Consider the following 25550-nt stretch of genomic DNA (forward strand, 5'->3'; position numbering starts at 1 on the left):
TTTTTCCATAACAGTTTCTACTGATATTATTTGATTATATTATGCGGTGATAGGTAAAATTCACTCAACAATATATATTTGATTATTCTACTCATATTATTCCATTATTTTATGCGGTTATAATTCAAATTAAATTTATATCAATTAAAATTCTATAATTGCACTTAATACATTAAATTTATCTAACGGTTCCAAAAAATTACAAAAATTTCACATGAAATAATATATGTTATCTATTGCCTATACAAAAAGTTTTGTAGTCAAAACAAAACTCGACTGTCAGTCTAACTCTAATTCTTATCGAATCCTTCTCAACGCTACTATTCTTCTTCTGAGATGTTTCAGTTTGTAAACATCGTATGTGACGACATGTGCGAAATCTTCTCAATTTTTTACCGCAGTCTCCACGTATGATATCATCACATCATGACAAATCTCATGATTTTCAGACTTCACATGCTTTTTTTACAATTAAAAAACCATTTGGCCACACATTCATGGTCGTGTTTCCTGAATAAAATGTTCAAAATTTCTTTTCATTTCATGGGTAAGGCCTCAAACTTGGCTAAATAACATTAATATCATTTTTCTACTCATTTTATTCTATAGTTTGAATCACTTGCGGTTCAAATTTGACATATACAAAAAAATTTCTTGAAATGCAATTAATTAATTAAATATAGAAAACAAATCCAAAAATGTACTAAATTTTAACATGGAGTACCAAATGTTGTATGGGGGGAGTAGAAAAATTTTGAAGGTGAAAAGAGAAAAAAAAACTTATTATTTTGCCGAGTGTCAAAAAAAACACTAGGCAAACCCTCCTCTTTGCCGAGTGTTTTTTTTTGACACTCGGCAAACCCCCCTCTTTGCCGAGTGCTTTTTTGACACTCGGCAAAGAGGCGGGTTTGCTGAGTGTTTTTTTCTTGACACTCGGCAAAGACACGATTTGCCGAGTGTTTTTGGCTTAGCACTCGGCAAAGAGCTTGTTTGCCGAGTGTTCGGAAAAAAAACACTCGGCAAAGAAAAAATACTCGACAATTCTTAGCTTTCCCGTAGTGCATGCATGTGCGCCGTCGTTGAGTACCTCGAGTTCTCGAACTCGGGGCAGCTCTGCTAGGTGGTCGCCGATACGATGCATGCCTGTTTGTAAGAATTTGATGTGACACTTAATTTGAAGTGTGATAGTTGTTGTTGTGATAAATCTCGTCATGCCTTCTAGGAGTGCTTAACAAAACAGAGTGAGAAGTCATTGTTGATAAAGCTCTATCTTCTGCATATACTCATTTGATTGTTGCTTCACGATTGGTGAAAAATATGATCAAATCAACGCATTGATACTTGCTTTGTGGTCGATAGGAAACCAACTTGATCTATGGTTCAACATAACTATAATGACTTGAATTGTTTTTGTTTACAAACTGATATCAAGTGGTCTTGCAGAAGGGTAACCACTGTGTCATTGCACTCATCAGTTCGCTAGGCCTTCCATAAAACTTCACATTTTTTTAACTTGCACTCTAGAAGTACAAAGCTGGAATCCAATTTTTTGGGTTGGCCATTGAAATTCCATTTAGTGTAAACTTCATATTACGCTTTAAATGTATCAGGAAACTGTTCTTATGTGAGCCATTTGGATGGAGAATTATTATTTCTTTCATTCTGAGCATGTGACATATGGAAAGATCACATAATGTTGCTTCGAACTTTGATTTCCAATTGCTTTTGTTTTTCATTTATTCCTTTTCAATCTTTTCTGACTTTCTTTGTTTTCAAAGAGATGGGAGAACAAAGTGGTCGTAGTTTTAGCAACGGTAGAAGAATTTTGAGCTGTTGCTGTGGATTATCTGGTGGTAGCCTGAACTATTGTCTAAAAATTCTAAGCGATGAGATAAGATGAACAATTATTGAAGGGAGTTTTGTTCCTTTATATTGTTGTTCTTGTACTTCTAAGTCATTTCTTTTTCGAAGGTACACTGTTCAGAATGTAGATTATTCACGTGCAATGCCTGTGGTTTAATAAACACCTTTGCTTTCAAGAAAATTCTTTAGCCAAATGTAGACCAGTTGTAATGTTATTTTTGCATGTCACCGTGTATAAAATTACATACTACTTGTGACATATATTGTATCACCGTAAAGCTATTGTTGGAGTATAAGTGAATTGCCCACCTTTTCTCATTAGTTTGGTGCATGCAACTCAATAGCTACCCATAATCTGATGTACATATTTTTTAAAATATATTATTTTTCTATAAACATAAAATTATTTTTTTGCGGGTATAAACATAAAATTATTATTAACTAGACTTTATAAATATAAATATATTTTTACTATTTAAAAAAATGTGCGTGCCGTGCACTTCCACTACATTTTTTTTAAAAACGAATATTAAATTAAGCACCCGCACCATTTCCCTATGCTGGTTTTGCATCCTGATGGAAGAAATGATCGAGACTCGGCGTAACGGGTCATCCTCATAACACTTGGCACAGTACATGACGCACGAGTCCATCATTACTGTTTCTCCTTTCTGATGTTTCTTTTAGGCGTGAAAACGGTTTCGAAACGCCACTTTCACCACTAGCATTTTCACCACTGAGCTGAGCATTTTCACCACTAGCCTGCCGTTTCTCTCGTTGATCGATTCTTGATGTTAATGCTAGATCGAAATATATTCTTATGATTCCCATGCTAATCACATCCATTACTACCGAGCATTCCACCTTAGCATCTGGCGCCGGGCGTCCGGGAAGCGCGTGATATTGGGCTGCCAAATGTACAAACACGCCCGAACGGGCTTTTTCCATGGGCTGTGAATTTTAATTTTATGCCAGCCCAACAGGTATACCGGCCCGAGCGAGGCTTAGCCCGTTCCTGATGACGGGCCCATATAATAGTGGGTCCGAGTCGCACAGACTCGCCGCAGAAGCGATGGCCCTTGCGCGCGCTGCGACGGGGTCGGGTCCATCGGGGGAGCGGGAGGACGCCGGCGAGATGAGCTCCGCCTCCACCAGCAGCGGCAGGGAGGTGGTGCTCCATGTGTACGAGATCACCAAGACCGGCTACGAGAAGACCGACAAAACCATCCGCATGATCAACCGCTTCTTCAAGGACGGCATCGGCGTCGGCGGCATCTTCCACAGCGCCGTCCAGGTGAGCCCCCAGACCCTGCTCCGTAGCCGTCCTTCCCTGCTAGATCGGGCAAAGCCCACTAGATGCAATATGCGAGAAGCGGTCTAGTTCGAATCGACTAGTTGGTGATTCCATTGTTAGATTGATTTGGTACTAATAAGGGGATCTACTAAACTTCTGCCGTTAATTACTTTTTTTTGCAACAAACTAAACTTTACCCGTAATTTTATTTTCTTTTTTTACCACAAGCTATCCATTGGGTTAATCTTCAGTAAAAAGGTTTTTCATAAAAGTCTGAATATTGAAATTGGTGCAATAGCCATTATTGTCCCTGAAGTTTCATCAGAGGCTCAATTTGCTCCACAACTCTGTACCAACAATATGCAAAATGTCCTTGCCATTGTGAAGTTTACTTGTCAAGATGTGGGACTAGAGAGTACTTCAAACAGCCAAGATGGACAAACTGAAAACCTCATGGACTAAATTGTGTGCCTGTGTTCGAAAAAAAAGGACTTAATTGTGCCTTCAGTTAAACTTGAGGGACACTAATGGCTATTCCGTCATTCAAATTCACGAGGATTTACCAAAGATGAGGTAAGGAGCATTGTACAAAACTAGTCCAGGGGGAGTGGAATAGTTTGTGTAACATGACGTATGTACCCTTTTAAGAAGTATGGAAAGTATGCTGATTCTGATTAGATTGAACACGAGTAGGTCTGACATTTTGATTTGGGATGTTTTTTTTTTGCTACGCAACTTGTTAAAGTGTAGTTGAAACCTAGTGCCCTCTACCATCAAGGAAGGCTTGTTTTGTGGATTACACTGATAATTTAATGGGAACTTTTGCCTGCAGGTCTATGGAGAAGAAGAGTGGTCATATGGGTTTCGTTATTGTGATACTGGAGTGTTCTCCTGCCCAGTCGGCCAGAACTCCATGTACACATACCGTGAGAGCATTGTTCTGGGAGTAACAACCTTCTCAAACTCGGAAGTAAAGCAGATCTTGATCCAGTTAAGCTGTGAATGGCCTGGATTCTCGTATGATTTCCTGTCAAGAAACTGCAATCACTTCACTAATGAATTCTGCGAAAAGCTTGGCGCTCGTAAAATTCCAGGTACAGGTTCTTTTTAGAAACAGTTTATTTGTAACTGAAATATCCTCGCCTTCCATTTGTAAGTTAAACTAAGATAGGTTATGAATTATATAATCTTCATGTGGTTTTTAAATGTCATCATTACGTACAGTCCATTATTTTTATTTGAGTTAAAAAAATGAAAAAAGTCCATATCATGGTATTTTCCTGGGGCACTATGCAGAGGCCTTCCTGTACCTCTGCTAGTTTCAAAGTGCCAATTTCTCATCTGTAAACATGCGTTTTTTCACTTTGGCTAACTTTTAACTTTGTTATCTTGAAGGTTGGGTTAATCGTTTTGCAAATGCTGGTTATACAGCTAATGTTGTTGCTGAGAATACAGCTCTGCAGGTAAATTATATAAACTGTTGCTGCTTGGCATTCATTTTCTGTTTACTCAATAGGAAATGAGTGCGTGCTTTTATCTTTATTTCTTATCATATCAAAGTTCAATTTGTCCTTCAAGTCAGGATCGAACTCCTCACACCATTTCTTATTTGGATACCAATCACAATTTTTTCCGACGAACCACTAATCGCAATTTCTTTAGCTAGTCAATACAGTGATGCTGCTAGCCGATTTCACTGATGCAATTTATAGTTGATCAGCTATTATGTTAAATTCTTCCTGATCATTCACATGATTCTGCTTTACTATGTGTTTTGCAGTTCAGGCAAGCTAAATCAGATATCGTCAATGCCAGCAAGGCAGCGTATAATAAACTTACAACAGGCTTGGGTCAAAATAACCAAGATAAAGCAGAAACCCCAACTACTAATCAGAAACGAAGCACCCCTTGGTTCCAGGGCAATTGGTTCAAGGCCATGGTCTCAGCAGGCGCGAAGCCCTCTACAAGGACAACGAACTTTTCACGAGAGGCGGGCGATGGTCCAAAATGACATAGAACTGTCAGAATGGGTGTATAGGAACCCACCAACCCTTAGAATGTAATTAACTGGGTGAAGCCTGTAGATGATATTGATATGTTTACAAACACGGATAATATGACTGAATTTTGTTCATATACAGAAGAAGACATGCACATTTAGCATTTCTTTCAATTCATCTAGAGTGACTACTACTACTACTCTCTGACGCTCACACTTTGATAAAAAAGAGTTCGTGCTGGAAACTGTTGCTAGTATGACATGTTTCCCAGTAGGCCAGATACATCCCCATCAGAAAGGGTTCCTGACCAGGATGTGGCTGCCGTGGATGGCTTTCAGAAGCACCGATGCGACGGACTGCACCGCAGCCGACGCTATCCTCGCCTTGATCTGCCCGCGCCTTGGCATGTGCCTTGCGCTTCCTCCACCGCTTCTCCATGGAGCCGCGGAGGAGGCCGCGGCGGCTGCTGCTGCATGGCTGGTCATCTTCCTTGTGTCAGTGACTAGGTGGAGGAGAAGGCAAAGACTCAGCTCCGCAGCTGCGCTTTTGGGTTTGTGATGATCTCCCTAGCTTTGTTGTGTGCTTGTTCTTGGCGTTGCAGAAGCACGCTGACCAGTGGCCCTTTTATAGCGGTGTCATTGCAGAGTGTTGATAGTGGTGTTAGTTGCTCATAGTTTAGTTGGAGTGTTTGATTAGGCCTCCTTTAGAGCTCCTTTAAAACTCTGACCATAATATTCGTTGGATCGTGGAGACCATCTTTTGGAGCTCGCGTGTGTGGCTGCGGTAAGGGGTCACCGCTTTACGGATTATTGATTGGTGCTACTGGATTAGTGTCAGATTGTGTTCGCAACTAGGCTGAGCTGTGAGCATCCCTCCATGCAGTGTCCATCCATTCCCGGGAGGGTTTCGTCGTGCCGTGGTTTCTGTTGGGAGGAGGAGGTGCGCATGCTGCTGTTTTTTAAAAATGTCAGTGGCGATCACATGCTCCGGCCTCTATGATTAGCTAAGCTAGCTAGCCTTTCGACGGCGCTCTCGGAGTCGGAGAGTGTGGTTTACGTGCGGCCTTTTGCTGGTCGGAGTAGGCTGTCTTGAGCTGGGTTGCAACTTGGAACGCTGATAAGATGATCTCAAAGTTCTCTAGAAGCCGTCCGAGGAATGTTGAAGAGCCCCTGATTTTGAGCCTGCTCTCCGGTCTTCCATCCAGCTAGCGGTTGGATGCCTGGAGTGGATTAGATGTTGCCTGGTTTGTGGCTCGCGGCCTTGGTTTCTTGTGGGGGAGCTGGTCCTGCCGTTTGAGCTGGCCGCAGACGCTGCGCGCGTTGCGTTGCGTCAACCGTCCAAGGGGGCAGCCGGCAGCGAAACAGCGACGCCGCCTGCTGCTGGCACGTACACGCTTTGACTTGTGTGCGTGGTTAGAACTTTGACTGCGTGCGTGGGCTGAGATCATGATGATGATGACAGGTAATGAACTGCTTCATTTTAACCCAGCCCAACTCCAGCAAGATTGAGTATGGGCCGTTAGAGCGTTTTGGCCCATTCTACTTTGAAGAAATTTCCTTTTTAACGCCGAAAGATTATTCAATTCCTTCATTTACCCCAAAAAATCAAATAATTAATGAAAGTTACCACTCGATCATACGAAGAGACAAAAAAATCAAGGCTAAGGGAAAGAAATTGAATCATCTTCCCGTACTAAATAATAATTTTTCTCTCCTACTTTAGCCACCCACTTGAAAATTTTGTGCACATTAAAACAACAGATTCGATGCAGCAGGGTTTCCGTCGACGAAGGGTGGAGATTAGCAATCATGCCACCTACATTTACCACCAGTGATATAATATTTTTTAACTTGTAAAATATTATTTTTTACACTTGGAACATGAGGTTAAAATGTTCCACGATTTTTTTCTAAAAGAAATTGAATTAGTTAAGGTGAAGGGAGATCAAGGAAAGGGGAAGGAGAGATCCATAAAACAGACCGAGGCAGTGGCAAACGCGGAGCTATCAAAAAGGATAAAGAAAGATCTTATGGGGCTCTATTGTGCGCACATGGGGAGGGGGCTCTAGCCCCCTACCCGTTCCCTAGATCTGCCCCTAAGTAGGGGAACTATGTTTTACATATGAAAAAATAACGTTCCACGAGTGTGTATATAAAAATATACTTTTACCGTTAGGGATACTTGTGAAATCATAGAAGGAAAAGAATCTGGCGCACGGCGCACTGATGGATGTTGGAGATACACTTTTATTTTCTAGAAATGTATGAAATCACCACATAAACACAAAAACTGCATGCTTACACATATGAATGTCTAATAAGAATTGGTAGATATATCTTCAGATTGAGATTGATAGTCACCACATAGGTCTAGAAGTTCATACATGAGCCAACTGAGCTACGCTCAATTGTTAAGGTTTCTTGTGGTGGAACTTTCTTATTAAGATTTGAGTTCTCGATTCGATACTGATGCTCACATTTTTCTAGATTTATTTCAGGATTTAACCGGTGCTGTGCTTTTAGTGGTAGGCGACGTGCCCGTCGATAGGGAGGCACTAGTGGTGATTTCGTCAATCTCGAGGATCTGCCGACTCAGTCTCTCAAAAATGCTCATAAGGGTAGGGTTGCGTGCGTATATTCGTAGGGGACGAGTGTGCGTGCGTGTTTGTGAGCGTCTACGTCTGTACTGTGTTTTGCAAAAGAAAAGAGAAGTTCATACATGAAGGTTTTTTTGGAACAAGAAACGTAAGATTCATCGTCATTTCCTGTACTCCTTCCGTTCCAAATTGTAGATCGTTTTGATTTTTTTAGGTGCATAAATACAGTATATGTCTAGACTCTAAATGCATACAAAATATCTATGAATCTAGAAAAGTCAAAACGACGTATAATTTGAAATGGATATTTATGAATCTAGAAAAGTCAAAACGACGTATAATTTGAAATGGAGGGAGTATAAGTTTGGAGGGGACAACATCTTGAAGCCGTAAACGGAAACTCCTGTAACTGGTGAGCCGTACACGAACAAACCGTTGAGGCCTGAGGTCATTCGAATTGGAGGGAAGCTGGCGCCCCATCGTTGTTGGAGGGCCGGATCCGGAGCGGCGAGATGGACATGGGCGGGCGGCGCCAAGGCTGCATTTAAAGCCCGGCTTGTCCGCGCGCAGCTACAGCCCGGCACGCAGATCGGGCAGCCCGTTGGCGCGCAGCTGCAGCGACGGAGGCCGCGCGCACCCTCCGCCGCACGAAATCGCGCCTCCTCTGTCACCTTCTCCCGCCGCGCGCAACGCAACGTCTCCGGGAACGTCGCCATTCCTGGCAATGTGGCCTTCACGTGGGACTGACGGCGACCACCGCCGTGTCACGGACCGGGGCGGTCGGCCGGAGGCCATGATGGGAGCTCGAACCAGCTTGCGGCACCTCGCTTGGCGACTAGCGAGCAGATTAGCAGCGGAGGACGACTAGAGGTAGAACGTCTAGCAAGTGTGGGTTATCCGGGAGCTAGCTGAAGGTCTCCGTCGCTCAACAGGGCACGCCATCATGTGTAAATCGATCTTTGATCGCCAGCACCAGCATGGATGAATGGAACGCCATGGATTGTCGTCGATCATCTGTCAGTGACAGCTGAAAGAACGACTGCAGAATCGGATGAACTAAGGTAGGATCGAGTAGCTGTGCACTGGATGACAGTATAAGAATCACCTAACATACGTCTCGACACTTTATCAGCCACCCAGCTAGCTAGAAGCAGTTGCGTGGGCTCCTACCTCTCCTACGCTAGCTGTGAATTGTGATCGAGCGAGACTCTTGGTGAGTTTCTAGGAAGCCGCAGGCACGACGACGCTTACCAGTTACCACCAGCAGGGGCAGCTGTTGCGGAGCGCCTTCGGGACGTCCATCAGAGTCGGCGGTTAGGGCAGGGCATCATCGTTCGTTCCCCGCTGGCCACTGCCTTGCGACTGGAGCAAGGCACGACGCGACGGGCGGGGCCGCGCAGGTGGCTGTGGCTTTCTCTCACCGGGGCCCGGGCAGGGCACGTCCGTCCACCGGCGTCCCCGTACATGTCCGCGCCAGCGACGACACCGCCTGTCCCGGCGCCGCCCCAACGCCCGCGCATGTAGGCCCCCGCCGCATGCACGCCGCGCGCCCACACATGCGACACATGTCGCGTCCAGGAAGATTTCCTCCGCCGATTGGCGAACACCAAGGCCCGCCATTATCAGATTTCCTTACGCCGATCGGCGATCGCATCGCCTGGACCAGTTCGTTCGTTCGAATTTGAAACTCTCGGCGTGCAAAGCTCTGTTGCTACTGCATGTGGTACACTGTGCAGGAGGTCAGGTGGATCGAACGCAGGTGTGCGAGACTGGTGTGGTGACCCATCACAACACAAATGATTTTGCACGCATGCGATCGAGGACGGCCATGATCCGATCCGATCCGTGGTGTTAATAATTCTCCCCGAGTCCCTTTCGTCCACGCATGCTTTAAGACACGGTCTCTGCTTAACAAAGAGTTAAAAGAGAAGAGAGATTACATGCGTGCGCGCCGGATTGTTTATCATGCGGTGTCATTTGACAAGGTAGATCGAGAGGAGGTGATGGAGATGGCGTCCGTGGCGTTGCTTTCTTGCACTGTTCACGCTGCTGACGCCGGCTCCCGGGCGTCGAACGTAGTCTCTCTCCTTTGAGACATTCTCGTGTAATTCGACAGGGACAAGACGTAAATAATTGTATTCATCGCTTCCGTTTCCCTCCGGTTGGTGGGAAAATGAGCAACCCCCCAACACCGGCTTCCAGCATTTCTTAGAGGCAAATGCCTCTTCCGAATGGCGCATCCATAGAACTCTGCCTGCTGGGAAATACTTGGTACGGAAGCTTTGTTGGAATCTGAAAAAAAATCTCTTTGTTTCAGACCAAGTCTGTGAATGATTTTCTAAGTGCATATGACGCATGATTATGCGTGGTTACTGGTCAATCTTGAGCGTTTGTAAACGAGTATGATTCCTCCTTCTGCAGTTCTGCATATTATCGAGATGGAGACACATTTCAGCATTAGTTTACTGTCCAAATTTGTAAGGGGTTGTCAGCGCTGTTCAGACTTCAGAATCGAAGGAGAAGGACCCTCGCAGACAACATAACAGTCTCTGTTCAACATTAATTTTGTTGGACCGACAAAACACATCCAATTAACGGTTCACATATTGTTTCATTTTTTTCTGTCCGGACTGATCAGAGGCGCCAAACACAACGGTGCTAAACGAGTCCTAGGTCAACAGCATAAAAATTGATGATTTCTTTGCCGGGAGCTGCTGGTACAATAATGCTTCCGCGGATTAGGTTACAACAGGGAACAGGATGCGATTATGCCCAATTGTTCCTTTTATTTTCTAATAAAGAAAGCGCATAATTTGAGCCAGCAAATGAGATGCTTTCAGTCGCCGTAATCTGTGTTGTTCCTTCTCCAAATCAATGGCCGGAATGGCCCCACCAGTACGAGGCAAGAAAAGAAAGAGTTGAACTCCATGGACGAACCAAGAGCCGATCAAAGACTAGAAGCCGAAGGAGCCAACGGATGGAGACGTGAAAGGGATCGAGCGAGACCGTCTATTGATTAAACTGTACACGATAGTCATTCACACAACGGTTAAAATACACTGTGTAATTCTGTCTGGGTATAGCCAGGTGCCACAACATCATGTCGGGGGATACAAACAAAGAACTTGAGCTGAGATGACACAGCACAGCATGTCTCGGAGACCCTCTCGTGGATTCACATCAAGTTCATGTGTGCGATGATGTGTTCTTGCGGTGTTATAAATCTTGTCCCTGAAAATTTTATGCAGAAACGGTGTCAGCAAGAGAGCACAGTGGTTGATCATCAATGTCTGAACGTGCAGCGTGTGCGGGTGCGAATGCTTTCTTGTTCGATTTGGTTCGGTATAGGTGCAGTCATGGACATACGCTGGACTTCTTGCAGTATAGGATGGCGTCGCGGACGGCCGTGTCGGCATTGCCGTGGCACCACTCCATGCTCGACGTGGACGCGCGCGCCGGGCTCGCCGGCGCGACCCTGGGCCTCGGCGCCGAGAACCGCCGCAGCGCCCTCACCTTCCGGTACAGCGGCATCAGGAACCGGAGGTACTGCACCAGTATCTTCCACGACGACGGCCGGCCGCGCCTCCCGGCGGCGAAGAGCGGCGGCGGCCTGGCGGAGGCGTTCTTGCCGCCGGCGACGCCGCTCCTCCCGCTGGAGCACGAGCTCAGCGAGGCCGGCGTGCTCTGGGCCGAGTGGTACCGCGGCGCGCTGGGCAGGTCGGCGACGCGGTCCCCGTGATGTTGTTGGGCACCGGAGCGGCGGGAGACGGGCTCGCTGGGGAGGAGGCGGCCGTCACGGATGATCTGGCTGGCGCTGACCAGCACCGGGGACGGCGGGTCACTGCTCCCGCCGCCGCCCCCGGGCAAGCCGAACTCGAAGTCGGTCTCCGGCGGCGGCGCCGTGGTGGTCCACCGCATGGAGAAGAGCTCGGCGGGGTCCATGTCGATGAAGGACCTGGAGCTGCCGAAGGAATGGCCGAGGTCGGCGTCGAACGGCGGCGGCGCCGCCTGCGCGCCGCGCTTGAGCCAGCTTCGGGAGAAGCTGTCGCCGAGGTGCTGCAGCGAGGCGACTTCCATGAGCGCGGCCGGGCGTCGTGCGCGAGTTACCAGAGCACGCGGCGATGGGGTGGGCAATGCGTGCGCTGAGGGCAGGCCCATCTCGGCACGCACAGATAGATATAGGCGGCTCGTCCTTGTGGGCTGTGGCGTACTGTCGTCTGGCGCAATGTCCATGTTGCCCCCGTGGCGCCTTCCACTGCGATTTTATTTTATTTTTTTCGTTTACGCTTATCGCTGTCATTGCAGCATGGATTCAAAGTCTTGTCCCGTGAGAAACGTATCGGGTTTTGATGTTGGGGTCGCTGTACGCGGACGAATTTTCGACAAATACAAGCATACAAAGTACATGGTGCATTTATATTCAGGAGCTACCCAATCATCCCAGTGGATCATGCTACTCCTATTCAAAAGTGTCTACGAGGCCAACGTTGGCACGTCATTTTGTAGCAGATTAGGCAAAATGGCAAACATCCCAACATCCAATCCAATCCGGCACCCCTAAATCAATGCCCGAACTTGTCAAAGGACAAACTTATGTCGCCAAGGGAAGAAGCTCAAACAAATCCACGAGTCCAGGGGTTAGTCCGGTGGTTGAGATCCAATTTAGGGGAGAGGACACGAGACGAGCAGCTGCTGCCCTGCTCCTCTGCTAGTGCTACGCGTGAACAGGAGGCGTGGTCCTCTCTCCTCACGTTGCAGATCCGCACAAGTTGCTGGCAAAGTTTTGGGCATCTATCCACGAACAATGCTTTGCTCTCATCATGTCGCCTTGTCCAATCTCGGATTGGGGCCAAGCATGCGGCATCAAGCAGGGGACGGACGTGTGTCAGGCCATGAGAGAGGGAACCAGGATTTGGCTTGGATTATGATGATGGTTAGTAGTGATAGAATACGGTTCAAGGATCAAGATCACGGGCATGGTCCAACAAGCGAAAAAGGTTTTGAGACCCTTGAACAAGGGAGACTGTCTGTGTAAACCATCTCACGGCAACGACACCAAGACACACCAGCTCTCTGTTTGAGGCTCAGGTTCCACTCGTGCGGTTCTGTCTCGGCTTGGGTTCTGCTGCCAGCGACAGGTTCAGTCTCGATGCTGGTTACATGCTACGATCCTAGACGACATCGCTACTGATCATGATTAAGTGTTATACTAGTATAGTTTACATGCATGTGGGAGTAGAATTGTACAAGTGGGAGTGCTGCTGCTGCCGCTGCCGCCCAAAGTGCAGTTTAGGGGAAAAGAACATGAATACTGAAAAACTACAGTATTAAGAAGCTTGCTACTTGCTAGAAAGAGCAATGTTCATTAAGCCATAGCAAATGGGTACGAGAAAACAAAATAAAGGAGACGAGAGTTACTTAAATAGATGAAAATGAGGCTTAAAAAATAGATCTGATGTAGTATGAAGATGTATATTGCGCCTTGAAGTCGTATACGAACATCATTTGATACTTCATGTTTGGCAATGAAAATTGCCATGTTTGCAGTAGACATGGCTCAGATTCCAGACAGCACCATCAGTGATCATGGGCACAAGGTTATGCGGTAATTTAGTTGCATATGGGAGGGGGGCGAGGGGGTGTAGATGCAGCTGGGAGTGAGGGTAGGAGAGCGGCTGCCATCCGATTATGAGGAAAAGAACTTCCAGGAGGTCAGGATATAAAGAGTATAAGCTATAATGTCCAGAAAGACATCAGCAGATGGGAAAAATAAAGCAGATGAAAAGCATTCAAAATGTCAAAAAGACATAAAAGTATACGTGATGTAGTTCGATCATGTACGTTACCTCTTGAAGCAATTGACGTACATGCCTGACTTTTCATGCTTTGGAAAGCAAATGGCCATGCTGATTTTATTCTGCATGGTGCAGAGAATAGGCAGCTCAGCTGTTAAAAGGAAGGATAACAATTCTATGGGCCACAGCCACTCGGAAAAGAACCTCAACTGTGGCGCGCTAGTGAAAAAGAACCGTTCAGAACTTTTTGGGGTGCCACATTTTCTCTTTTTACAAATGGTCGGGCATAGTGATCACAAATAGAAAAAGGTGTATTCTCCTCCTATTTTTCAGAACAAAGAGATTTCTCCTCTGAAATTTTCTGGGGCACTTTCTGTTGCGAAAAGCATCTAACAAGGCCAAAGTGCACCATGATTCAACAATGATGCCATTTTGTGCTCCAACATAATAGAGCCTTTTGTATAAGAACATGAACGCCAGAAAAATCGAGAGGCTCACAACGTAGTCATTAAATAAAAAAGAGAGTCGAAAAAAAGTAGGAACAGCTGTGCAAGTTTTGTGGTGGCACAGGTGGTAAAAGAAGCGGAGCAAGGTGGGCAAGAAATGTGCCCACTGCCCTACACTGGATATTACCACAGATCTTGTTCCCAAAACTTGATATCAGCATTAGACAGCAGGTGCACATAAGTAAGAGCCGATCATACATTTGAACATGGCGCATTCTGGTAATCCTTTTGGGGAACACTGGGGTACATGTTGCCCCCACAAGGTTATAGCTTTCTAGGAGTTGTGATATGCCCATCTCTTTACTCAAAGCACTTTGCATCATAATATCAACAAGTATATATGGCCCCAAGAATGCACATACATTGAACTGATGCTGGCATCCCTTTTTAGATAAAAGCTAAATCATTACAGACATTTCATTTACAATCAAGAAACTAATTATTGCTTACTTAACTAGGCCGGAAAAGGAGTATTTTAGTATGGTTCTCAACATGTAAAGTAGGAATTGTATTGTTTTGACAATAGTTGCAAATTCAAGACATTAAAGTGCGCTAGGAAAAAACATGAGTGGAATAGGAAACAAAATTCAAGTCAGCTTACCCTTCACTAAATAAATGTCCCAGTGCAAACCAGACGGGCAAAGTCAAAACCAGAACATATATCAATATTGTCTCTAGCTGGTTATCAGAAGGTAACTGAAAGGTCTTGACCGTTTTATTGATTTCTAGTTAAAATAATTAGGTGTTTGAAAATGGTATGGCAGGGTTCCTGCTTCGTTTCCTGCTCTTCTCAAAATACAAAGGATTGAAGTTGACATTAGTAATCAGCATGCTTTGTCAACTAATGGTTGTTAACTGGTACAACTACACAAACCTATGGATCATGCAAGTGTAGCATGCTATAAGTGTTCCTTTGAAATAAGGAACACCAGTCATATGCTGGCTGACCTAGTAGCTTGTAAAATCTAGTGGATAGCAATTAAACAACTAAGACTTGCATGCCTAAGCGTAACTGCAATCCTACATGATAGTGCAGTCAATTATTCAATATCATCTTGCACGATGGATCAGAATAAAATAATTCTTCCAAAATCCTTTTCCTTTCTAAAAAGGTGTGCTCCAATTTCAATTTAGAATACAGTTCAAACTGGCTATATTGGTACCACGCAGAGCCAGGATTTCCTGTTCATGCAAGAAGTTAACGTTCCAGTTAGGTTTAACCTTGATCAGTAGAACCATCCAAATAAACATGATACATGAGCTCAGCTCAGCTGTGACACAGACAGTATGTTCTAAAGAATGTTCTGGTAGCATATGCCATTAAAAATCCCTTTCCTAAGCAGGTTAGGTTCTTTATGACATTAAAACTGCAACATGTACACCACTATCACATGATCATGACAATGGGTCATGGCTAAGGGGTCAGGCTAGTTGAGCACAACGGACCAGTCACGTTTACTTGGGCTGATCCAATTTGTATTTGGGATTGCTACTATATGTATGAGGTATGAGGGACGAGGGTGACATGCATATATTTCAAAGATGTAATTACCTATCAAATGAGGAAAGAACAATAAAAACCAACAAGAGAATGCTTCAATTAATCAGATATATGGTTTTTTGGATTCAACAAAATGTTAACAACTGCATGAACAAGACAATAATACAAATTCATAATAAAAAAATCAGTAAAGAATATGGAACTATATAACTATCGGTTAATGACTATTTTGATTTTCTGGAGTTTGAAAAACGCAAATCATACATGCACGCTGTCTAGTTTAACAATAAAAAAAATTCTACAAGAGCCAAAAAACAAAATACGTGAACAGCACAGAACCACAGACAGATTCTGATGAAAAAATAATAAGCAAATGCACTCACATCGTAAAGGGAACAGAAAGCTCTACGGATACAGTTTTATCACATCAATGGGCAGGTATTCATCAAATAGTAAATTAAATATCCATGGACAGCATTTTGTCATCCAACCCAAATAAAACTAAATCTTCAGGGACATATTGCAAAGCATTCCAGAACTTGATAGAAAAAAACATGTAATGTAAATTCTAAACTCGGATGGAGTAGAAAGGTAGAATCACTTATTCACTTGATAGAATAAAATTTGCTCAGCTATTGCCATATTTGAAAGGAAGGGCATCATGACACAACAAATACTTCTTTAAACCATTAATGCACCGGAACCAGAGTCAGGCAGCCTACGATGGTAATATTATCACAAAATAGCTCCTTTTAGTTTATAAAAATAAAATGTCAGGACATCGAATCATATAGGGAAAACAGATATGGAAATGGAAAGGAAAGCTTGTGTAGCAGTTGGAACTTTTTATTAAACACAAGCTCCTCAGGATGGAGGAGGTACAGTAGCTTGATTGATAGGTGAGAACAGGGAGCCAACTGCCCAACAATTACATAAGTGCTACGTCAGCAAAGTAGAGGTAATTTATAATCATGGAACTATAGGAGGCTAACTTTCTTCTTATTTATTTCTTATCCGGATGGTAAAATACAGTATCAGAGCAATTATATGGTAAGGGGAAAAAAAGGAAAGGGCATGGATGCCTAAAAATTCCCTTCCCTAGACCCCACAATGTGTATGCCGTAAAATCGTATCAAGTTTCTCCCATATTGTTATGTCACATTGGGTTGATCTTAAGATAAGAAGTGCATGTTCAAAACTAGTTGCAAATCAAGAGAGTAGCCGCCACCAAATGACATGCCTACAACCAAGTACTAGGCCTTAGGTTCCCGAGCCTCAGCATCCCAAGGTACCTATGGTAAAGCTAGCAGGATCAAACCCACCAAGCAGCAAGATATACAACTCATCAGATGGATTTTGCACGGCAAGATTGTACTAGTGCATCCAGAATTCAGTGATTGTTAGAGTCTAGAATGATTCATAGATGAATACCAAACTAATAATCAAAAGAGAATAAAGTGAAACAAAACCCATAGAAGCAGAAAACAGCAAGAGCTATAAATCAAGCTATAATGGTATGATGGGCTTTTGCTTTTTGCAGTTATTTGACTTATTTTTATTGTTCTATGTCCCCAACGAAAGCCGGAAACTAATTGTATCCCTGAGTAATTGTCCTAAGAGCACAGGTATAGTATTAGACAACAACACCACGAATCCACAACAGCAAATTTACAATGGGTATCACAAGCATCCATTCAAACATATTTCAGGAAATGAACTGAACAAGTGAGGTGGTAGCAATACAGACACATTTGAGGTAAAATACTTTTACAATACAGTGAGCATGTCCTCCATTAGCAGAGCAACAGACAACCCAAAGTTCAAGCATGAAAGAGTTAAAAAAGAAGAAGTAAAACTAAAACTACAATACTTACAACTGAAATAGAAGTATTACGCGATTAGATACATACAGCAGCTGTAGTTTGCCACTCCTCAAAGATGCTAAGCTCATACCATTCAATAATCTGTTTTACTGGGCACAAGCTGATATGCTTTAGCCAATTTCCCTTCACCGGAGTCCATTGGTTTCCAAGACCAAGCTGTACTATTATTCCTCAGCTCGGTCCTCAACCTCAGCACCAGCATGACCAAAGCCACAAACAACCCAGCAAAGATGAAACCACAAAGCAGGGAGCGGGCGAATTCCCCAATCCCCTTACTCACCCCATACTCCGTGTCTAGCGCAATTGGGAAGTTCCCATCCATACCGCCACTTGTCTTGTTCATCCTCATTATCTCCAGCGCATTAAGGATACCGCTTACTTCATCAGACCGGCTTTGCTTCAAGCCACCGATGGCCAATTTCAGCATCCCCTCATCCTCCACGTCGACAATAAAGTCAATGTAATAAGGATAGGCCAAGAATCCGGTGGTGCTGGAGAGATCGAAATCCTTGACTGCAAGATTGCCATTGACGTAGATATTGAAGTAGAGCTGATACAGCGCCTTGCTAACAATGTCACAGAAGTGCATGCGCACCAGGTACCGGCTGCCAGCAGGCACGGGAAAAACCCAGGTCAAATTGGCCCCTGGCCTCACTGATCTCGCAGAGCTGTAGACATTGTCGGGAGCCAGTTCCCGGGTCATCTGCCTGCTACCCTTGGGATAAGCAATCCGGCCACTGAACGACCATACCTTGTAGTTGGTAGAGTCGGTGTTGACGAGGAATTTCCCATCGTTAACCCATGTCCGCCACAGTGTGTCATTGAACGGCGTGACCTTACGGCCGGCGACGGTGATCCTATAAAGAGTTTCAAACACCTGAGACGACAACCCGTCGATCTGAGCGGCGCCACCGGATGTCACGAGGGTGCCAATGTCGCCGACGAGCTCCTCGGGCGCAGAGACGAGCTCGATGGCGTTGATGAAGGCGGTCGAGTCAGACTCGGGGACGAAGGTGAGGACGAGGATGTCGGTGTCCACGGGGAGGACGAACTCCTTCACGACGGGGGACGAGGCCGTGAAGTTGTGGAGGAGGAGTAACCCCCCGGCACCGACGTGGAAGCGAGACACGGAGAGGGCGGGGCCGAAGGGGTAGAAGTGGAGGCGGAGGATGTGGTGCCCGCGGCGGCGGACGGCGAGGTCGTAGGAAGCGCGGCAGGAGAAGACCCGCGCGGAGGCATGGAGAGGGGAAGGCGGCGGCGGGGAGCCGGGCGGAGCGGCGGAGGCGAGGGTCGCGGCGGGGGAGCGGAGGCGGGTGGAAGCGCAGCCGGAGTCCGGGACGAAGCGGCGGCCGTCGGGGAGGAGGGCCGGGGCCTCCGCGCCGCACGCGAGGAGGTGGTTGTCCGCCGGGGCGTACCGCGCGGCGGCGACGGCGGCGGCGGAGCAAAGGAAGCCGAGGAGGAGCACGGCGATGCGGCGAGGGGTTGGTGGGGGAACCATGGCGGCGGGGACGGGGAGGTGGTGGATTTGGGCGGCGATTTGTTGAGTTGGGGGAGGGGGAAATGGTGTTGATTAATTCAGAGCGCGTCGAGCTGGGAGAGACGACTCGCTCTCGGGTGGGGTGGTGCCGTGGCGGTGGCGGGGCCCTACGCGTCGTGGCCGTGCCGGTGGTTTCGGTTTGGTCTCGTCTTCGACGCGTCGGTCAGTAGCATGGCCGCTTTTTTTGTTGGGCCCTAAGTTTTTCTTCTTAGCGTCCAGGTTTGTGGTGGGCTGGATGGGAAGTACTATGAGAACATGATTCGGCCCAACAACTTCATTGCCATCTTTTTGTTTGCTTTCTGGTAAGCACGAGGTATTGAGAAATGTTTTGGCCTCATATCAATATGCTTGTTATTTGTAAAAACATGCTTAAGTGAGCTCGAAAAAACGACAGCAAAACATCCAAACTTTGTTCCATTCCCCTTATCAACTATGCCTCATGTCGCCGGATTTTTTTTAGAATCAACGGGTGCAAGGCCCATCTGAACAAATCTCATTCCATCAAAGTAGGTTTATAAAATCAAGCATTCGCCTCTCACCCAAAAGTGAGGGGCGGTGATCAGGATACATATTGGCAGAAAAGAAAGGGAACCACAAAGGATTACATCGCAGCACACACACCCGACACAAATGAACACTAGTGAAATCAACCCTACTCAAGGAAACACTAGTAATCACCAAGCACCTGATTGGCCGGTAAGTATCACCATGATGCAATCCTGCACACGAAGACATCCAATTCGCTTTGGTTGGCCTCGACCACCGGCATAAAGCCGTTGGAGGAACAACTTCTCAAGTTGCCACACCATACAAGCGACCATCAACGCACGCTGGGGGAAGGATGCCCTAGGGGGAGATCACTGAAGTTAGCAGTCACGAGCAACCCGAGCATAGAGGAGGAGGACGATGTAGGAACAAGTGGATGAAACTTGCCAAACCTTAGAGGCAGCTACAAACCAAGAATAGTAGGCAAAGAACCGGTGACTAAAGAGAGATGCAGATGCTGATGGAGGAAGGCATAGACCCTCGTCAGGTTGTGCAGAGGTGGAGCACCTCCCCGCGCACTGGGCGCGGTGCTCTCGCTGCACAACGTTCGACAGCATAGCCATAGGAGGTGGTACAGAGGCTAGGATCCTTGCCGAGGCCGCACAAAGGTGCAAGGCATCCCCCCGCATGCCGAGCACAGCACTCTCGTAGCGCGGCCACATGCGCTCAATCAGCGTCGCACGGGTGAAGGCATCCACCAGGATGAGCCCCCGGAACAGCGAAGGGGCAAGCTTGGGATGCCAGAGGATGCAGGGCGCCGCAGACCCAGCTCCATGGCCAGCATGCCGACACGACACGCCGGCGCACTGGCAGTAGCCAATGGTGGCCACGAACCCCCTCCTATCGACCAAGGAGCAGCCGCACTATCACAAATAAGCGGAAAAGGTCGACTGTAGAGGGAGGAGGACGACGTGAGAAGGAAGGGGTGGCGGCGCCAAGTGGCCAGATCGAGACTCCATGGGCCTAGATCCGGTGCCTGACAGCATCTGCAAGCAGGCACGACACGTTGATGTGCCGGTGGTTGCTGGCGATGGCCATGAAGCCCCTCCCACCGAAGCGCGCAGCAGTGCGAGGAGGGAGGGGGTGGACACTCTATCAGGGAGCCCGGTCTTGACTCTTCTATGTGGTATTCATTCTCGTTCGGCTCTTGGAGTCACATCCAACAGTGGTTGGAAGAAGGGAAACATAGCATGTCACAAGAGCGAGGCGAGGGGGCTCCGCCCTACAGCGAGAGGGACGCCTCGCGCATTTTGGGGCGAGCAGCCAGATCGACACCCGGAGTGACTAGATCTAGCGGCTGGCCACATCTCCAAGCTAGCACATCGCCAATGGAGGAGATCGGCCACCACGAAAAAAGAAGCACCAAAAACCATGGAAGTAGAGGGGGAGGGAGGTATGGGGTGCTAGGGCCTGCTACTGTGGCTCGGAGCCTGCCACCACTGGAGCCAGGGGTGGCAGCGGGGAGGAGGCTCGCTGGTGGCAGCGCAGGTCGTCACCCCTGGAGCGGCTCAGGAGGTCGAGCAACTCACTGTCGTGTCACTCATCATGTCGCCGGGAGCATAACGGAGCCAAGATTGTGAAGACGGTGCTCCAATAAATGTAGCATGATGGCAGTGCTTTTGATTAACATATCGTGCTTGTCATTGTCACGCGAAGTTTCTTTTTGGGCTTGTCTACTTCATGCTCGGGTGTTTCAAGAGGACCTGGTGCTCGAGCGATAGGGTCCAACAAAACACCTGATTTTTTTCTTCTAGAAAATCAAGTGTTTGGAATTGACCCAACACTCTATTTTTAGACCCTTTGATTTGGATCCATCGGCTATAATTAAAATATGATTTAATCTTACAGATTAACTATCAAAAATAGAGATTTAGGACAGAATAATATTAAAAAGTATCAGTACTAGGCACATTTGTAACAGGACATGAAGAGCCTTGAACTAGCATATTGTAACAAGCATCATTATTACAGATCAAAAGTCAAGAAAAATAGAACCAACTGATCCTACAGATCATAATCCTGACAAAATAGAATCAAATTGCTCCTACAGATTGGAAGGCAAACAAAATGGAACCAAATAGATCTGTGGCAGATTCGCCTAAATTAAACTGGCTTAAGTGTGCTAACCATCCTCTTAATAGTTATTCCGATCAATACGCACTTAAAATGGTGTAATCTGACAGTCTGTCAGGTCAAGCCCGATTCAGCCACTGAATATCTCGATCGAAACAATATGCAACAAGTCTCACACGAAGGCGAGCGCAGATAATACAACATGGCATTTCAGTTTACAAACATAGGGTACACAAATTAATTTACAAACGGAGTTCAAAGTAACTAGATAGATTACAAACCAGAGTTTTTTAAATAAAACACAGCGGAAGACTAAAATGGTAAAGCTCAAATGAAGATATATGACGACATGAGTAGCCCGACAACATGTCATCCAACACCAGACCGCCTAGGTGAGGTCGGGAGCCACTCAACCAACCACCAGTCAGGTAAAGGATGGCCAACCTAAGATAGACTAGCACTCATTTCAAGAAAGGTTTCTTCGCTAGCACCTAATACTCAGCAAGACTTACCCGACTATGGTATATACTTAGCTGACTCCTAGTATGCAAGGGTTTTGGCTGAGAGGTTTGTTTTGCTAGAAAGCAACTAAGAGTGGATCCTTACTTTCAATATTTTAGCTCAAGTTTAAAAAGTAACAAGTACCAACTAGGTTTGCATAAACATCTAGAGCAAGCATGGTATACAAGATTAATCAACAAAGGATATCATCAACATATAACATATCATCATCATTCACATCTCCTTTCATTCCACTTCTTACTACGATGCGACTTAGTGATCAAGGTTCTCTTAACTGAGAGCGGCAACGAATCGATCCAATTTTATAACCTTGCAAGGTAGACCTAGACACACGACATATGCATGCACTGTCGAGCCGCATATGGCAAACAGTTCCCTTAGAGAGCGACAACATTTGAGCCACCCTGCGACCCTCGAGTACTAATCCCCATCGGTACCTCCCCGGGTCAGACGTGAGTTTCTAACTAGCACACGAATAGGAAACATGACCAAAGTCAAGCTACTATCGCGCAATATGGTACTAGGTTTAACCGGTTTCAACTACCTCTTACTTCCGGTATGTAGATAGTACAATTCAAACTTGATCAATAGTGCTAACAACGAACGGGTCTTAATCGACACAGGCAGAGCACAACCAACACCATTTCTATCTCCGCCCGGTCTCCAACCTTTCTCGTTTTCACCATTCTTTCCGTTTTAACCATAACTAGAACATGACCTACATCTCGCGAGTGATAGACAATCACTCAATTTCTACCATCTTAATTAAGCATGGCATTTCTATCGACCTGCACATACTAGTATTTGAACATGGGAGTTCTAGGGATCATGCAACTAAGTTTTCATTCAACTCCTAAGAACTTAATGCATAAAAAGTAAATTACGTAAGTAATAACATTGTATAGTTTTGAAATTAGTGGTCATGCTGCTGTGCTTGCCTTCGAAACTAGCCTTGGGCTCTTCTAAACTTTGGTTCAGGTCTTGTGGCGCTTCAACTTGAGAGGCTTCGGGCTGCTCACTCTCGGACGTGGCGATCAATTCATAAAGATTGTCGACTAATGGGTTATCTACATGGCAATGCATATGTATGAGTTGATTGAAAGGCGCTGACACATGCATAACCTCAAGTTTAAAGAGTGCAGCAACTCAATCATACATGGTTCAAAGATCAAGTAGAGTATATAAATATAATATTATCTACCAAAAAGAAATATGTTTAGGAATAAACTATGGTGGCAACATGCTAGAGGTTAAACAAAGGACATGTGCAAGTAATCATAATGACTTTGCTAGCAACCAATTCAGGGAGGAATATGCTACTGATAAAGAACATAAAAAAAATTTTAGGTCGATAAATTCTAGCAGCAAGTAACTTGAATAAATAAACTAGCTTTCAACATGAATAAATGTTCAGGAAGCCACTGTTGTTATATGAACATGCCTGACTTAAAGGAGCTTTCTCATTACCTAGAAAATTTACCGTAAAAATTTCAACACGATTGGACTAACACAGAATTTAATAAAAATCAAACATTGTGACATGGCAGATATGAAGAATGAATTGTAACTGGAGTTCTGTGAGCAATTTGGTGATATAAACTTATCATAATAGTTTTCACCACTAATCTATATTAATGAGAATTTATCAAGATTTTATGAACAGCAGAGCTATTTATTCCAATAAAAGGGGATTAAACAACATGCATTTTATTGAGCATCAGAAACATATGGCTCACCATAATAGGTATTTTTCCTAGGTGAAACAGTTCATCAGAGACCTAACAGACTTTACTTTGAATTTTTAGCATTTTTTGACAATTTTCTATGGATTTCCAAATTTTCAGCCCATTTCAAAAAAACTAAACACGAAAAAGGAAAAAGCACTTTTGCATGAACGCCCTCGGAAATAAACTTTAAGAGCAGATCCGCCCTTTTTCCACTACAGCCCCTAGATCTTACACTTAAGCCCCTTGAAGTTTTCCACCTCAACACTTAAACCCAAACACTTTACACATGACCCCCTAAGCTTATATTTGCTTTGCACATAGCACCCCGCCCCTTCTTCAACCTCGGGCATGCACACGGCCGGTGGCGGTGGCGCACCGGCGCCAGCGCGGTGGTGTGCTTTCCCACCCAGATGACTTCCCTGGCGCCTTGCCCTCACCGTAGCGCACCTCGTCCCCCTACTTCTTGCCCCAGAACCCTAGCCCTAGCCTACCCCGCGGCTAGCGGCGGCGGCACTCCAGCGGCGAGCTCGAAATTGAGCGCAACAACTAGCCTATCCCCAACAAACTACAGGTGCATCATGACCAGGAGCTCACCGCGGATTGATTTTGGTTGTTGGTTGGAGGAGAGGAGCCCGGGAAGGGGTGGTTCGACGGTGAGGTGGAACTTGTGCAGGTGGCGGCAATGGCGACACTAGGACTTCAAGCCCCGGTGATTGGGTACATGGCGGCGGGCAAGGAGGGGTTGAGGAGGGAACTGGGGAGGTGAACTAGCTATGGGCGGTGGTGATTTGGTTTTGGTGAAGGAAAAGGGGTGGATTTGGCCGACGGGTAGAATGGCTCGCTCAGCTCGTTTCTATCTCGAGGAGAAAGAAGAAAGGAAGAAAAAGGAGGTAGAGAGGAAGCTGGCGACCGGGGAAAGGATAAGGTCGTGGGGCGGTCGTCGTTTACCCTGGGCTCTGGCAAGCAAAGGCGAGGGCAGGCGTGAGCAGTGGCGAGCGCAGGCGAGGAGACACTGGCATATTATAAGAATGAATATAGAATATAGAATAAATTAATAAGAACATAACATAATGAACACAGTGGTATTAGAATAAACAAGAAAGATTCATATACTTATCAGAAGGTAACCTATACATATTAAGACATATTTAAGAAATGTAGTATGATAAATGAACAAACAACCACATGTAAAAACCATATTTGGTAATTGAGGGAAAAACTTTAAAAATCAGCTTGTATAGGCTAAGCCTCAGATATGTGCTAAGGAATCTAGAATTACACATCCTAGATAGCAACATACGAAACAAATGATTCAGATTAATAAGATGGAAATATATAGAATAAATTATTCAAATAATTTACTATAGTTCTGAAATAAACATATTATTTTTGGGTGGTAAGTGGAAACCTCTGATAACATAAAATGGAACACATGATTCAGATATTTAACAAACAGATTCCATATAACAACATGGATAGATAGAAACATATGAAACAAATTACTCAAATAAATTTCTATAGATCTCAAATAAACAGATTTATTTTTGGTGGTCAGTGGAAACCCCAAGATAACAAAAAATGAAGCAAATGATTCAGATAATATAAACAAAGAACTACAAATAAACAGATTATGTTAGATATCTTTCTATGAATTCTAGATTAATAGAATAAGTTTGAATATAAGTGAGAAGCTGCAGACTATACATA

General features: G+C 45.4%; 3 protein-coding genes across 3 annotated transcripts; 1 reads left to right on the forward strand and 2 right to left on the reverse strand.

Moving 5' to 3' along the window:
• Positions 1-2723: 2723 nt before the first annotated feature.
• On the forward strand, positions 2724-5647 carry LOC117839876 (uncharacterized). The gene is made up of 4 exons (XM_034720306.2): positions 2724-3157; positions 3990-4251; positions 4553-4620; positions 4938-5647. The coding sequence occupies exons 1-4, from the start codon at positions 2882-2884 to the stop codon at positions 5166-5168; spliced, it is 837 nt and encodes a 278-aa protein (XP_034576197.1). The 5' UTR covers positions 2724-2881; the 3' UTR covers positions 5169-5647.
• Positions 5648-10731: 5084 nt separating this feature from the next.
• LOC117836857 (uncharacterized) lies at positions 10732-17073 on the reverse strand. Its single transcript, XM_034716374.2, has 2 exons — positions 11120-17073; positions 10732-10984 (listed from the first exon to the last, which is right to left on the reverse strand). Exons 1-2 carry the CDS (start codon positions 11984-11986, stop codon positions 10970-10972), a joined length of 882 nt encoding a protein of 293 aa, XP_034572265.2. The 5' UTR covers positions 11987-17073; the 3' UTR covers positions 10732-10969.
• Positions 17074-17222: 149 nt separating this feature from the next.
• On the reverse strand, positions 17223-19039 carry LOC117840062 (probable receptor-like protein kinase At5g24010). Its single transcript, XM_034720514.2, has one exon. The coding sequence runs from the start codon at positions 18934-18936 to the stop codon at positions 17512-17514; it is 1425 nt and encodes a 474-aa protein (XP_034576405.1). The 5' UTR covers positions 18937-19039; the 3' UTR covers positions 17223-17511.
• Between the last annotated feature and the right edge of the window lie 6511 nt (positions 19040-25550).

Source organism: Setaria viridis, chromosome 9 (assembly GCF_005286985.2).
Source record: "Setaria viridis chromosome 9, Setaria_viridis_v4.0, whole genome shotgun sequence".
Lineage (NCBI taxonomy): Eukaryota > Viridiplantae > Streptophyta > Magnoliopsida > Poales > Poaceae > Setaria > Setaria viridis.

Excerpts from the sequence above, each read along its gene's own strand:
- LOC117839876 (XM_034720306.2), top strand. The coding sequence starts at position 2,882 with ATGACGGGCCCATATAATAGTGGGTCCGAGTCGCACAGACTCGCCGCA. Across the intron at positions 3,158-3,989 it reads TCTTCCACAGCGCCGTCCAG|GTCTATGGAGAAGAAGAGTG; the intron begins GTGAGCCCCCAG and ends TTTTGCCTGCAG. Across the intron at positions 4,252-4,552 it reads TGGCGCTCGTAAAATTCCAG|GTTGGGTTAATCGTTTTGCA; the intron begins GTACAGGTTCTT and ends GTTATCTTGAAG.
- LOC117836857 (XM_034716374.2), bottom strand. The coding sequence starts at position 11,986 with ATGGACATTGCGCCAGACGACAGTACGCCACAGCCCACAAGGACGAGC.
- LOC117840062 (XM_034720514.2), bottom strand. The coding sequence starts at position 18,936 with ATGGTTCCCCCACCAACCCCTCGCCGCATCGCCGTGCTCCTCCTCGGC.